Source organism: Trichechus manatus, unplaced genomic scaffold (assembly GCF_000243295.1).
Source record: "Trichechus manatus latirostris isolate Lorelei unplaced genomic scaffold, TriManLat1.0 scaffold00108, whole genome shotgun sequence".
NCBI lineage: Eukaryota > Metazoa > Chordata > Mammalia > Sirenia > Trichechidae > Trichechus > Trichechus manatus.
Genome location: NW_004444044.1, coordinates 2,403,888 through 2,419,991, shown reverse-complemented (window position 1 = coordinate 2,419,991; position 16,104 = coordinate 2,403,888). Strand labels below are relative to the sequence as shown.

Below are 16,104 nucleotides of genomic sequence, written 5' to 3'. Positions count from 1 at the left end.
ACTTCTTGGCTTTGGTTTAGTCTAGTTGGGCTGGCTTACCCTGTAGTGTGTGCTGTCCTTCCTTCACCTAAGGTAATTCTTGTCTACTATCTAGTTAGTGAATACCCCTCTCCATCCCTCCCCATCCTCGAAACCATCAAAGAATGTTTTCTTCTGTGTTTAAACCTTTTCTTGAGTTCTTATAATAGTAGTCTTATACAATATTTGTCATTTTGTGACTGACTAACTTCACTCAACACAATGCCTTCCAGATTCCTCCATGTTATGTTTCACGGATTCATCGTTGTTCTTTATCATTGCGTAGTATTCCATTGTGTGAATATACCATAATTGTTTATCCATTCATCCCTTGATGGGCACCTACCTAGGTTGTTTCCATCTTTTTGCTATCATGAACAGTGCTGCAATGAACATGGATGTGCATATATCTATTCGTGTGATGGCTCTTATTTCTCTAGGATATATTCCAAGGAGTGGAATTGCTGGATCATAGGGTACTTCTATTTCTAGCTTTTTAAGGAAGTGTCAACTCGATTTCCAAAGAGGTTGTACCATTTTACATTCAGTGTGGGGTAATTTGGTATGCTATAATAGGTAACTAATACAGACATCTGTATGCAAAAATATGAACCTAACATCTTATACAAAATCTATATAAAAATTAACTCAAAATAGTTCATAAACCTAAATGTAAATGTAAACTATAACACTTCTACCAAAAAAAAAAAAAGGAGAAAATTTTTGACCTTGGGCTAGGCAAAAAAATTCTTATAGAAAACCAAAAGCTTAATTCATAACAGAAAAAACTGACAAACTGGACTTCAGTAAAATTTTAAAATATTTTGCTCTGGGAAAAGTACAACTAAGCGAATGAAGAGACAAGCTACAGACTGGGAGAAATACTTGTAAATCACATTTTTCACAGATGACTTATATTAATTACATTTAAAGAACTCTCAAACTTCCATAAAAAGAAAACAATCCACTTTAAAAATGGACAAAAGATTTAAACAGACACTTCTCCAAAGGGAAATGATTTTCAAAAGAAAAAAAAAGACATGGAATCGAGTTTGAGAATTTACTTTATGATTAGTTTAATATTTTTTATAGAGAATCCTATAAATATTTGTGTACAGTATCTAACAATAAAAACTTCAAATCAAGTAGGTGTCTTCTGCTTTCATCCATGAAGGAGTAATGGATTTGCATTCCTGATATTAAAAACTATAAAGCTGAACGGAATATATGAGGTAACTGTTTCTTTGGCAATGGATAACAGAGAGCACAGGACAATGATTCTTGTGAGAAGAAAAACATACCAGGTCCTGGCATCCTGACTGAGGACAGATTCTAGACCACAACATTGGGAGGAGGAGCCCAAGCTAAGCACAGTGGTCTCACTGAACTTAGGAGGCGGGGATCACAGCATCTTGGAACTCACATGGCAGGATACAAAAGAAGAGGGAGCTGTGTAGAGAGCTGCATAGAGGGCTGGTCTGTGCATGCCTGGGACAGACACATCGGAGGTCAATCAGGTCTGAGAGACTTGGATTTTTGATCCGGCCAGGGTAGAGAGGCCTCACTAACACTTCACATATTCAGTTAAGACACGAGGATGGCCACGTGATAAGAACAAGGAAAAAATTGAAATAGGCCAACCCTGACAAAGAATAAAACCAGGCTACACGGGATCAGTTGTAGGGTGCCATCAAGTCAATTCCAACACATAGCAACCTCATGTGACAGAGTAAAACTGCCCTGTAGGGTTTTCTTAGCTATAATTTTTATGGGAGCAAATTGCCAGGTCTTTCTCCCACGGAGCAGCTGGGTGGGTTCAAATCTCCAACCTTTCAGGTAGCAGCTAAGTGCTTAATGATTTGAACCACCAGGGCTCCTTACACAGGATCAGAGGATCTCTAATAATTTAGCTTCCTGTGAGAACAAAACTGAAAAGCCTTTAAGGAGGGCAATATAAACCAAACACCTTACAATTTATCAACCATAATGTTTAGTGTACAATAGAAAACTTTAAGAAGCAGGAAAATGTGACACATAATCAATGGAAAAAAAAAAACAGTCAATAGAAACAGACACCATGAAGACTCAGAACTTAAAGGAAAAGTTAAACAAAATGAGTGAAAATATATGGAAATCTCAGCATAGAAATAGAAATTTTTTTTAAAAGTCTAGAAAAGTACACCAACTGTCGTTAAAAATAAAAGGCTGGGTAGGCTTAATGGCAAATTGGAGATGCATAAGAAGCAATCAGTGAACCTGAATACAATTCAATAGAGATTACCCAATCTGAAGAACAGAGAAAAAAGGATGATTACAAGAGAATGAACAGAGCCTAAGAGACTTGTGAAACAATTTCAGCTGGTTTATCATACACGTAAATTGAGTCCCAGAAGTAGAGAAGAGAGTGATGGAGTCAAAAAAGAATAGCTAAAGACATAATGGAGAATTTACCTAAATTTGGCAAAAACATCAATCTACAGAGTCAAGAAGTTCAGTCAACCCCAAGCAGGATACATACAAAAGAGACAACACCTAAACATATCCTAGTCAAACTGTTGAAAGAGAGAGAGTGAATCTTAAAAAACAGCTAGAAATAAATAACACATTATATAGAGCAGAACTATAAATGAAGCTGAGTTCCCATTATAAGCTATGGATTCCAGAAGACAATGTAAAAATATCTTTAATGGAATCAAAAGAAAAACAAACCACAACTAAAAACTAGCACCCTCAAATTTTATTACCTAGTGAAGACATCCTTCAAATGTGAGGGTGAAATAAAAACATTTTTAGATAATTCAAAGCTGAGAGAATTCATTGCTAGTACACTCACACTACAAGAAATGTTAATGAAGTTCTTTATACTAAAGATAAATGATATCAGATGGAAAGTTAGATCTATAGGAAGGAATGAGGAGCACCAGAAATTGTAAGTATCTGGATAAATACAAGAATCTATTCTTCTCTTGATATCTTTAAAATATAACTGATTGCTTAAGTCGAAATAATACAGTTGTCCCTTAGTATCTGCTGGTGATTGGTTCCAGGACGCACATGGATATCAAACTCCGAAGATGCCCAAGTCCCTTATATGAAATAACATAGTATTTGCTTATAACCTATTGCACATCCTCCTGTATACTTTAAATCATCTCTAGATTGCTTATAATACCTAATACAATGTAAATGCTATGTAAATAGTTGTTATACTATATTGTTAGGTAACAATGACAAGAAAAAAAAAGTCTGTACATGTTCAGTACAGACACAACCATCATAGACCTAACTACATCGTGCGCATCAGCAACAACATAACGTTTGTTTTTTTTTTCCGAAAAGTTTTGATCCAAGGTGTTGAATCTGTGGATGTGCAACCCACAAATACGGAGAACCAACCGTGTACTGTCTTGTTAGGTTTATGATGTATGTGAAATAAAATATATGACAAATTGCATAAAGAATAGTGGACAGATAAATGAATTTATTAAAAAAAACAGAAACTAAATAATCGATGTTTAAGATAAATGTGTTTTTAGATTAATTATGAAATTATAAATTAAATCAACTACATATTGAATCCACAATGTCACATACCAACACAATAACAGGGTCATGTAAGGGTCCATCTGTGTGAAGAGTTTCAATGTCATCTTCAATGTTATAATCCCACTCCACACCAAGATCTATGAAGGTCCGAGACTTGGCTTCCTCCCCTTTGCCATTTAAAATATAGTGGCCTGTAGCCTGGTTCTTAATAGCTAAAGGAAGGAAAATAGTAATCAGCATACATTTTATCTTATTATATGACAGCTTTGAAGATCCAGAGTAAGTCTGTCATACTAAGACCATGTTTCTTTATTAGCATCAAACCAAAACAATCTAAATGAGTGTTAAGTCTGATATGACTCCTATTTCCTTCATTAGGCATTCAAAACCTTCAAGTTGCATTTTGAACTAGTCAAAAACAATGGAAAGATGTTTAAATGGGAAGAAAAAAATATTGGCAAATATTCCCAAATTTGAAAACACTATCAAAGAGGTTAACAGTTTCTAACTCATGCATACTATACATTTCTTCAGGAAGCTGGGAATATTTTGAAAACAATAGATAAATCTCCCATAATTAATATAAAGCACTTATGCTAGGAGGGCATATAAATAATGGCTCATTTACTTTACTGTGTATCTTTTTCAAGTTGGTCAAAATATTTGTAGGCACACAATATAGCTGGACTAATTATCAGGTGAATAAACAACTTAGCTCTTAAATTATAAAATTCCAAGGCCACATCACCTACTTATACAGCAAGAAAAAGCTGCTTACTGCTGCTAGAATTCTTAATGTATTACAGATCTATGCTATATTATAAAATAAAATTTAAAAAATGCTTCCTCTAATGTATAAAAAATAATAATGGGACTTAAGATCTTGGAGGTGTTTATCAGCATATAATGATAAGTTAGACAAATTACATAAGTCATTACCATTACTGACAATACTTACAAAACACGAATAATTTTAACTAGAATTACTCCTCTTGAGCTTAGTCTAAATTTTCCAAAGATAATAATCTGAACTCTAGGTTGAAGAATAAGGAATTTTAATGACTGGAGATGGAACTATGGCTAACTGCTAGATTGTTATGTCATCTAGCAGTAAATATAATTTAGATATTTAAAAAAATTTCACAATTCTATGAAACACCAAAAACAATTCATTTTTCTTAAGTCACATATGAAAAGAGGCAATCTGTTGCAAATCTCATGGTGCTGACAGATAATTCCTTTCTTCTTATTATTAAAATAGGCCAGGAAATAGGTAAAAGTTATGTTTACATTTGTATGTACACTTTCAATACAAACTCCTTTAAAGCAGCCCTTCTACATGATCCTCTCATAAAGGAGGAAGAGAATCTGTGTTTGGAAATTCTAAACAGCCATGCAAATGGATTTGCATGTGTCAGTCAGAAACCTGACACATGTCAGATATTCAGCAAAAATTCACTGAAGCACATGGTTGCTTTTCAGCCAAAGAACTTAAAATGCAATAAAAAATGGGGAGGCATACAGTGTACCATCAACCAAAGTATTAGAACTCATTTGGCAACATAAATATGGCATATTTTTCTGATATTATCCCTCAATTTATTGTATTTTATTAATTAGCATATTTATTTTTCTCAGCAGCCCTCAGTGCAAAGGAAAAATATATAACAATCTTTTCAAATCATTCTTTTCCCTCATGTAATAATGAACCAATCCCAAGTTCCACCCCAAATTAAAGCTTTAGTTTTGGATACTTATTTTAAAGTAAGAATAGTTGGGAAAAATGACCAACTAAAACCACACTTGATTAAATTAATGCACTTATATATAATTCCAATTCTTTCATATATATGTGTGTTTGTGTATATACATATACATACACATATGCATATACATACGTGTATACATGTACATACAAAACCTGTTGCCATGGAGGAGACTCCAACTCATAGCAACCCTACAGCAACATATAAACATATATGTGTGTGTATATACACACACACATACATACATATACATAGAATGTATATATAAGTGCATGTTAAAGCAGAGCCGTAAGGACAGAGACACTTACCAAGAATATGAGGAGAAGCCTCGTCTTCTTGGATTAACACATGTCTAGCACCAGGGGGTATATCAAACATCTTAAGGTACCCTTTGCATGTGTAGTAAATATTGGAAGAAGCAAAGAAAAAACAAAAGCAACAATCATGTTTAGTAGAGCACTACATTATTACTGCTCCAGTATGCAGGAGAGGGCATCCCTAAATGAAAAGAAGCGGTTTCAGAAATTATTTCAAAGCATTGGTAGCTTTTGTGACATCTGGCATGAGATTAGATGGCACTTTTTGGTTTCAAGTGGGAGAAAAAAGTTAATCCTGTTACCAGTCTTTCAGTCATTTATCTTGTGTTGATCTATGAATTGTGTCAACAGTTAGGCAAATACTATAGTGTTCTATGTCCTGCTACATGAATCTAGTTTTCTAAACCCCCTTTTTGTAATGGGGCCATTCTTTTGTGTACTTAGTTGGTGGACTCCTTGAGATATTTCATCTGTTTATATAGTCTTTTAATAGCCTAAGTGGCAAGTATAGATAGCCAAACTTCTAATCAATAAAATATGCTTATATTTAAAACAGCCTACTTCATGCTAAAGAAATTACAAAAGATTAATCAGTGAGTAACTCATTTTTCTTGTGATCATTAATTAATTTTAAAGCCTTAAACAAGTTATACAATGGGAATGTTTTAAAAGACATGTTGTAGATTTGACCAAATCATTTGATTGGAAAATGTCTGCAAGTTATGTTGTACGTTGCATTTACATTCACCTTGATCTCATTCTGCCAAGACAGAAATAATAAAACCAATATGCTTAAATGGTTGCCTTCTGTTTTAAAATCATATGTCAGTCCTATTGCATTCAATGTCATATATGGCAAAGACTTCCTAGTAGTATCACACGTCCTAAAAATAATCTGATGATAACTTACAATAAGATACTATAAAATCAACAGTAGGTCAAATAGAGAGACCAAGATAATATATCTCATTTTTATTAGAAAAATAATTACATGTAGAAAGATTATGTAGCTTGCACTTTTGGGGCATTAGGAAACACCCAATTCATATACTATACAATGAGAATTGGAAGAAACTTAGTTATCAATACACACTACTGATAAAATCAGGAAACAAAACATGTTTTTGTTATTTGTATATAGATAATTAACAGGTACCTCTGGGTAAATTTATCTAACTTTTTCACAATGTTTACTAACGTCCCAAGTAACTGGAGTAGATATTTTGGGGTCAAGGGTTGTCACCACCTTAGCCTGGGGTGAAATGTACCATGTTTGCCTGAGTATGCAATGGCTAGAAGTAACATGCTTAAGATGTCAAGCACAGCAAAACAGCTTGATGCCATTTATGGATGCCCATCTTTCTGCAGTTTACTACAACTTACCCAGTACATTTTTAGCTTCCCTTGTTTCAGCAAGAGAAATATTGCGAGCTCCTTTGGGTAAAGTGAAAGCGCCTCTCGTCTTCCCTTAAATAGAATGTCTTTAATTAGTAGAGGTTTCATGTTTATCAAAGTCTTGCTGTTTCATTGACTATATTATAAGCCATACATATTTTATTAATGTAAGATGTAAAATACATTCTGTTGTTTTTTTATGTTGAAGTAAAAAGGCAATTATAATAGTTAGCTAATGCCAATAAATTGTTAATAGTCAATGAAAGTAAGACTAAGCATGAATGCAAAACGATGTAGGTGATTTGAAGTTGAATACTTGCAGATTTCATTTTCCAGCAACTTGAATTCTTTTTGGCACCTCTTGCTTAATTGTTTTCCTGTTGGAAAAGGTTGATTAGTCTATTGAATAACTGTGAAGACAACATTATTGCAAAGAAAATGAATGTTAGGTTAACTTTGAACAGTTTGGAACTGTATGACTGATGAAAGCTATCGCCATCTCTTCTGACCTTTGATTCACAGGTTTAGCATAATTTTGGAGGTATCTGAAAAACAGTATCACTATCTTATATTACACATAATATGGAATAAATGATTACGGCAAAAAAATATTTTCCTTATATTGATTCCCTCTGGAAATAACGCAAAAGGAATTATTTTTCACTCAAAGAAAATAACATGTAATTCCAATAAAAAAAGCACAGTATTTTACAATCAGATGAAGAAAAATATATTTAACTCTGCCAAAACCATAATATAATGCATATAATTCTGATTTTTTTTTTTTGCTTTATTAAAATACTATCAGCCTGAAATGGTAATATTTGCTTTTAAAAATATGTTTTAAGACAACTTTCAAGGTATAAAACATAGTAACTCTCACACAGGAATAGCAAAGACATCAGTAACTAGAGTAGGGAATACCTAAGAGACACACATTAGAATACAGTGTGATGAGCTCTGCTGCCCTAAATATATTAAAAGTTGATGTGCCTGAAATTGGCTTAAGTTGGGTAGCTGGGGTATAATGGTAGTAGAAAGAACTAAGAAGAATTATTCCACTTGGTTGAAGACTAACTTTTTTATACTTTCTTTTTTTTTTTCTAAAAGGAAAAATTATCATCACATCAACATGCTCAAAGTAACCCAAATTTCTTTTCTTTCTTTTTTTGTGTCATTCTCTTAGAGACTGTGCTGATAGTGTTTAGAAGACATAGGAGAAGCTTCTCAAGGGGAAGCATCACATCAAATTTATTTTTCAATGCTGAATGCCAAGAAGCATTTGCCCAATAAATGCCAGTTGAATCACTGAGTAATATTTGTTACAAATTCAAGAAATTATTCAGTAATGTTTGCATCCAAACCTTTCATGAAAATTTCAATGAGTAATTATGAGCATAAGCATATTTTTGTATCTTATTTCTTGCATAAGGGTATTATTTGCTCCATCTGTGGAACCTTCGGTGTATGTCTGAGTCTAGGACATTGATTAGGTAACAAACACAAAAGTTCGCACGTATAAGCAATTATACAAAAAAAACCATTGCCACTGAGTTGATTTTGACTCACAGCAACCCTACAGGACAGCGTAGAACTGCCCCATAGAGTTTTCAAAGCTGTAAATCTTCATGGAAGCAGACTGTCATATCTCTCTCCAGTGGAATGGCTAGTGGGTTCAAACTGCTGACTTTTTGGTTAGCAGCTGAGCACTGGCTACCAGGGTTCCTTATAAGCAGTTATACTTCAGGTTACTTTTGGCTGCATCTCAAATTTTTTAATAAAATTTTTTAAAGCTATGTGAAATATGGATCCTCAATTTATATATTTATAAATAGGATAAACTTGTCCAGTTTTAAAATAAAAGAAGCAAAACTTTGGCAACATTAAAAACATATTTAATGTTTCATGATTTTTAACTCCTGATCAATAATTTATGTGTGAAAGAAAATTCAAAATAAGCAGCAATTCTAATAATTAGATCTAGTGCATTTTATTAAAAACACAAAATAAAAGAAAACAGATTTTATCTTACTACAATAATTTATATTGTTTTTATTTGTTCTTTAAATTTAGTAGCTATTTTTCATCATAGATGCTATGGAGTATGAATTCAAAGTTTGTTCTTTTTTTGATGTTTAAAAATAATTCCTAAAAGATAATCTAGATAAAAAGTAAATCATCTGCCAATTTTTAGTTATGTTTATTGAGAAAAGGATGCATTCTTAAAAGAAAAGGTCTCAAAAGGTACAAAGCATAAAGAAGGATACCAAGTGCATAGAAACTTCATCTTACCAAGCTTCTTTGGAGTTCTGGTAAATGTCCCCTTCACAGTTCGACAATGGGAATTGTCTCCTCCACAGACACCACACTTATCCTCAACCTTATTAGAGCCAATTTCTTTATCACAGCCCACTTTCTGGGGAAAGAAGGTGTTAAATGTGGCTAATTTTAATATGCCAAGTAAAGGTCTGCATCTCAGAGAATGGCGAGCCATTGGTATAACCATATGCCAACATCCGGCCAGTTTGCAACAAGCTTTCGCTCTAGCCCTGCTTTTTAATATCTATTTAAAATCTTCCAAAGAATAAGTGTAAACTCACATGAATTGTTCTCTGGTTAGTAACGATCAATTGCCCCAAGATTAATAAAGTATTTACCCCCATCATACATTGTCATAATCATCAAACAAACATTTATTGAGCATGGATGTTGCAGCTGGTGTTGGAGAGACAAAAAAAAAAGAAAAGAAAAAAATCTTGTTTTTCCCTTGTTGCTTTCATATTTATAAAGCTGAATAATAAAACAGTGAATCACACATTTATAAAAGCCTTAAAAGTTGGGAAAACTTCCCGGAGGTGGAGCCTTTCAAAGGGTTTTGAAGGAACACAGAGCAGAGGCATTTCCGGTATGTGGAGAGATTAAAATAGAGCCACAGAAGTGGTTTGCTCAAGAGAAGTGGGTTCAGAGAACAATATTTAAACCAATATCGAAACCAGTGGAAGGTTAGTGTTGCATGATAGAAGGTGAACAAGTGACAGATTTGATAGTACAGGCTGTGGAAGGCCTAGAATACCAGGAAGAGTTTAAATTTTCTCATTAATTTAATAGTAAACTACTGATGATTTTCTGAGCTGGGTTAAGTCCTTGATCTAAATCAGTGTAGGATGATATGTCATTGCACTCTTAAGTTCAGGATGGAAGTGGGCAGGGAGGGTAATGACACCTATACATAATGCACTAGATACTATGGGAGGTAGAAGGTGGACAAGACGTAGATTCTACTCTCAGGGAAATTTCAGTTCAGCTATGGGCATCCATGTACTTGAGACCCATTAATAGAATAACTTAATTGTGCTGAAGTGACAAGGAAATAGACATTAGGACCAGTTCTTCAGTTAATACAGATAATTTTATATTAAAATTTAACTACGGAACATGAACAAGAAAATAAGCTATATTTTTTAAAAAGAAGTTAGAAGGGGCAAAAATCATTGTTTTTGCTTCTGCACTTTTACTTTTTTTACTGTACTTTAGATGAAGGTTTACAGAACAAACTAGTTTCTCATTGAACAGCTAGTACACATATAGTTTTGTGACATTGGTTACCAACCCCACAACGTGTCAACACTCTCTCGACGTTGGGTTCCCTATTACCAGCTTTCCTGTCCTGTCGTACCTTTTGGTCCTTGCCCCTGGCTGGTGTGCCCCTCTAGTCTTGTTTTGTTTTATGGGGCTGTCTAATCTTTGGCTGAAGGGTGAACCTCAGGAGTGACTCCATTACTAAGCTAAAAGTGTGTCCAGGGGCCATACTCTCAGGGTTTCTCCAGTCTCTGTCAGGCCAGTGAGTCTGTTCTTTTTTTGTGAGTTAGAATTTTGTTCTACATTTTTCTCCATCTCTGTCTGGGATCCTCTATTGCAGTCCCTGTCTGCTTCTGCACTACTTTTGTTCTGATGTGGAACTTAGCATTTAAACTTAGAATCAATTAAAAAGTGAGAGAGGAAGAAAGAGAAGTCTCTATTACCTTTTAGAGAAAAAATAAAGTACATTTAGCATTAAATTTTTTTAAAAAAAGAAAAGCTTGTATTTTAATATCAAACAGCTACTAGGAAAATGCTCAAAGCAAATGCATTCTTCCCAAGTTGCATAATTTCCAATCCGGAGGTAACAGAATAACTTAGACATTGCAAACTATTCAAATTTTGATTCTTCAGTGACCAAAGTTTGATTTCAGTAAACAAAATTGCTCCCAAGTTTATTTTAGCTATTGACTTATCCATAGGCCTTCATTACAATGTGATTCCACATGGAATAAACAGTTAAAGAAATTTTTTTAAAAACATTGAACAATAATACATGTAGAATTGCCCAATACTGTAGGAAGCCTTTGGGGAGCAATTTTAACTCACCACACACTCTCCTCGCACACATATGCTGTATGGATCTTTGTAAGAACAGCGCGTTCCATCGTGCACCAGCTGTTTCATATAAGCAACATCTCCAGTCTCTTTGGATTGACAGTAAAGGTGGCATCTTTTCTTAGCTGCATAGTATGGAGGATAAAATTAATGATTCACATAAAATAGTATGTTTGAAGAGCACAGTCTATTTTATTAAAATACAAGGTTTTAGTGTGATTTCTTGCAAACACAAGGGATACTGTACAAATAAATAAAACAAGGAACAAGAGACAAGTATGCATATTTGGAATATTTATTTTAACCAAGATGATCATGTAATTTATCATCCAAACTGGGATACTTTTGAGAGCGAATGGGGGTTCTATTAATAATTTTGCAGGACCAACAGGAATAAACTGGGACTGTCCCAGGTAAACTGAGTTGTAAGCCAATCCTTGACTTGCAACTTAAAACCACGGCCACTTAATAAACTTTAACTCAATTGAGTTAAACCTAATTGGTTTTAGTGGCTATTGGAGGGCTGAAAGAGCTTCTCTTTGATTTGGCCCAATCACATAATGTAGTTTTTGCTTCTTGCAGGAACTTCTTAATTAAATTTAATATAAATTATGCAACACATTTCATCAAAATAGATAAAAAATAATGCATTTCTTTTTAACGAACTGCAACTTTGAATTTCAACGTGCATGTACCTTTCCTTTAAAACAGCTTTCAAACTGAAACCAGTAGTGTATTATACTACATGATAACCATGTAACTATTTTCTTTTATTCACCCGAATAAGAAATATGGCAAGAAGTTTCCATTTGAACATATTTAACAAAAATTCAGAAGTAAGAAGTGAAACATCACATGGGAATTCAAAGTCTATTTTTTTGATAACTAGTGTACAGTATATAAGTAAAAAGTAAAACCTATGAAGAACCTTTTATTATTCAACAATTTGTTTTTATTGGTCCTGATTCAATTATAAAAGGGCTATATTTTTCTCTAGTTATTGAGAAACGAACTGTCACAATATTCCACAAGCATTTCCTAGCAAAGGGATTTCAGTTCAATCAGGAAGTTATTTCTTTGCCTATACTTTTCTCTCATTTGTTGCTTTCCACTGGTCTTTTCACGGGTGATGGTGGTAATGCTGTCTGCCAGGAACGATTTCACAATTCTCACATCTCTACAGAAAGGAGTACTTCAGCCTTATTCTTAGAAACCAAGGAGGATTTATCCCTATAAGCACCAAGTTTTCTAAGTTACCAAAGAGGGATCAAGAGTGCAAAGGATTGGTGTTGACAAAGCTCAAGCTGTAAGTAGCCATCCACACAGCAGGAAAAAGCAGGCATCTACTTACAGTCAGGTTGTTCATATGGCAACCAGTGATGTTTGGTATTCTGGTATTCAAAGTGGGAGTTACGCTGCTGGCACTGTTGTGCTCTAAAGTCCTCAAAGTGTTTTTGGCATTCTTCTGTATTACAAAGCTGGTACTCAAAATTAACACCAGGACAATCCTGACCACCATTGATGGGCCTAAAGAAAAGACAACATTTAAAAAGGCCTTTTGGCTTTGGTCCAGCCTTTGAAACTGCCAGACCAGTGCTTGAGGGCAGGAAGCCAGAGCTTCTGGGTTGCCAGCACAAAGTGAATGAATTCATACTTCCTAATTTTGATCCCTTTCCAAAAGCACCCTATCTCTGCTGGGGAGGTGGAGTGGGGGGCAACCCAAACTTATATCAACATTTCAAACAGTATCTTTTAAAAGCCTGGAAAAAGTATATAAAGAAATATCATATATCTGGACTAAGGAAAATTATATTTTCCACCATGTATAAAACATGTAGCTACAATGCAAAGAAATTTTGACCACAACTCTATGCTTCAGTTTCCTCACATGTAAAATGCATATAATAATACTATCTTCCATAGAGAAAAGTTGTGAGAATTAAATGAGTTAACTTATTTAAAGAAACTTAGTTGCTCTTATTATTATAATTTTTATTGTTTTTGTTACTTGCAGTAAAGCTACCATCATCTCTTCCTGAGAAGACAAGTATGTGACACTGATGGTCTTTATTAAAAGACATGCTCAGAGACATCCTTTTGCCAGAGACAGAGAGAAAGGGCTGCTCACACGTTAAACTCTAAACAATGAAGAATGTCTTAAGTTCAATATTTCAGGTTTTTTTTTTTTTCTACTTCAGAAAATAAAAGTTTGCTGAGTACTCAGTAGTGATTCAATCTCAGTCTGAGTGAAAGAATGAGTAACTTTCCCCCAAAAAATTCACTGGCCTTCTTTTTGCTGCCTCACTCTGAAGCACTCCCATTCTAACCCTAGGGTAGATGGGTCTCTATGGCTGGCACTGCCCCTTCCCTGACACATCTTTACTTCTGCAGCCAGAACTCACAGTCTGTAGTGCCCAGACCCCAAGAGCACAGGGATCTACTTTCCCTGGTCAGTTCAGAATAGAAGAATAGCTAATTCTTCAAAAATCTGAAATCTTCACTTGAGCTTATCATCTTCATCGCTGACTACTCTTTGCAAGATTCATAAGTAGAGGTTTATGTGAAATAAAAGCTAGTTGCCATTGAGTCAACGCCAACTCATGATGACCTCATGCACTTCACAGTATAACTGTGCTCCACAGGGTTTTTAATGGCTGGTTTTTGTAAGCAGATAGCCAGACCTTTCTTCTGAGATGCCTCTGGGTAGATCAGAACATCCAACCTTCTGGTGAGCAGCCTAGCATGTTGACACTTTGCATCACCGAGGGATTCCTTATTTGAAAAAGCCACTGGTTTATGTACTGTGAACAATTAGGTTCCTCGTTCTGTATTTTATGTGTACTCCATGAAACAGAATATTAATAAGAGGATATTGAAACATTTTCTGGTATGTCCAAAAATAATTAGAATTACAGGGGTTATACTCACATTGGATTATTGCACTGGCGTGTTCTGAAACGAACACCAGTTCCACACGTCCTGGAGCAGGAGCCAAATTTGGTCCATGATCCCCAATTGCCGTCTTGTTTTTGTTGATTAGCATTCTTCCACATGCAATGACCCTTATAGCACCACTTAAGAAAATAACAAAAGGCAGTTCTGAATATCATGTATACACTACAGCTGAAGTTGTGTTAAAAGCCACCTGTTTGAAGGCTTCATTTCTTTTTTGTTTCCAGGTGAAAATGCATTTAAAATTATCCAAAAGCAATTACATCAGTAAGATACCCTATAAAAAGAATAACTTAGATATGCATTTTGTAAGTATAAAACTTAAAGTGAAAAAATAACATTCATTCAGACAAGTTTGTAAATGATACATTCACCAGTGAGTATCAAACATCATAATCAATAAGAATTACCTTAGCATCCAAATTGCATAGTAGTTGCTATCTATCCTTCATCTCTCATTATCTATATTATCAGGATTCTTAAGGGTAATATGCTCCCTTTTAACCGAATGATGTGAAAATATGTGCCTTGATTTAGGAAAATAATAATTTAACATATCCAGAATGTATCTTTTCTTATCCATACATACCCAGCTTTCAAAGCACTTTTACATACTTCTAAAAGTTTTCCTTCATAATGAGAAATAGGTCAGATATATTATCCTCACCATTCAGATGAGGCAAATTAATGCTCAGAAATGTTCATGAGGAGTTTAAGGTCACCTGGCCAGTAAAGAACAAACAGGGGACTATCAGAACCCTAATACTATAGAGATGCCTAGCATAGAGTCCAGCCCAAAGCAGATGTTTAAGAAATTTTAGTTCCTTTCCAACATTTTGACTTTCTTTACAAACTACGTGCCATATATGTATTTCTTAAAATTCAACTTTAGTAAATTTAAATATAACACAAATATATTTAGGGGAGTTGGATATTCAGAGTTGACTTACAGGGTTATCTTTTTTATAAAGCAAAACTGGAAGAACTCATTATTGCTCTTGCTTTCTGAGTCTAAAGTTTGTAATACTGAATTTTCTCAAAACAAGACACTATATGCAATGTGTTTAATATAGTGCCTAGCATAGTTTGAACACTAAAAATGGCAGGTTTTATTATTATGATGCATAAATTCTCACAGCAAATATAGTTTATACACATTTGAAACAGAGCTTTAAAGGGTTTTAAAAGAACTAAAAGCTATATAAATTTTCTTTGCCAGCTTTTGATCCCGTCTACAATTTCTTATTTCCAAACCGGTCAAGGCTCTTCAAATTAAGTTCTTGACATGCCTTTGCTTGGGGTTTGGAGATCTTTCTCCTTGTGACGAGTGTAGCACGGCACTCAGCCAGTTTCTGGACATTCAGTTCTGGCTACACCACTTGAGATTTAAAACCTCTGGGCATCTGTCCCCAAGGAGCTAGGCCAAATCTTCTGTGTAAGTTCACATGACTATTTCTGGGCAACTTTCACAAGGAACAGGATGCCAGCAAGTAAATCAAATCTTACTAGCAGGGGATCAGATATTCTGTTGAGCAGCTACTTCCTCTTCTATCTGTAGTTGGCTGAATGGTGGCCCAAAAGATATAAGGTCCTAGTCCCTGGAACCTATAAATGTTACCTCATTTGAAAAAAAGGGTCTTTGTAGATTTGAGTAAATTAAGCATTTTGAGATGGGGAGATTATTCTGGCTTACC

The 16,104-nt window shown here is 34.5% G+C and overlaps 1 protein-coding gene across 1 annotated transcript in view; it reads right to left on the bottom strand.

Moving 5' to 3' along the window:
• ADAMTS3 (ADAM metallopeptidase with thrombospondin type 1 motif 3) overlaps positions 1 to 16,104 on the bottom strand; it is a 365,634-nt gene that overhangs the window by 24,804 nt on the left and 324,726 nt on the right. The window contains exons 12-17 of the mRNA XM_004383320.1: positions 14,387 to 14,532; positions 12,810 to 12,985; positions 11,450 to 11,583; positions 9,335 to 9,458; positions 5,639 to 5,719; positions 3,613 to 3,776 (exon numbers count right to left, since the gene is read on the bottom strand). Coding sequence (XP_004383377.1) covers positions 3,613 to 3,776; positions 5,639 to 5,719; positions 9,335 to 9,458; positions 11,450 to 11,583; positions 12,810 to 12,985; positions 14,387 to 14,532 — 825 coding nt within the window. The remainder of the gene's footprint in view (positions 1 to 3,612; positions 3,777 to 5,638; positions 5,720 to 9,334; positions 9,459 to 11,449; positions 11,584 to 12,809; positions 12,986 to 14,386; positions 14,533 to 16,104) is intronic.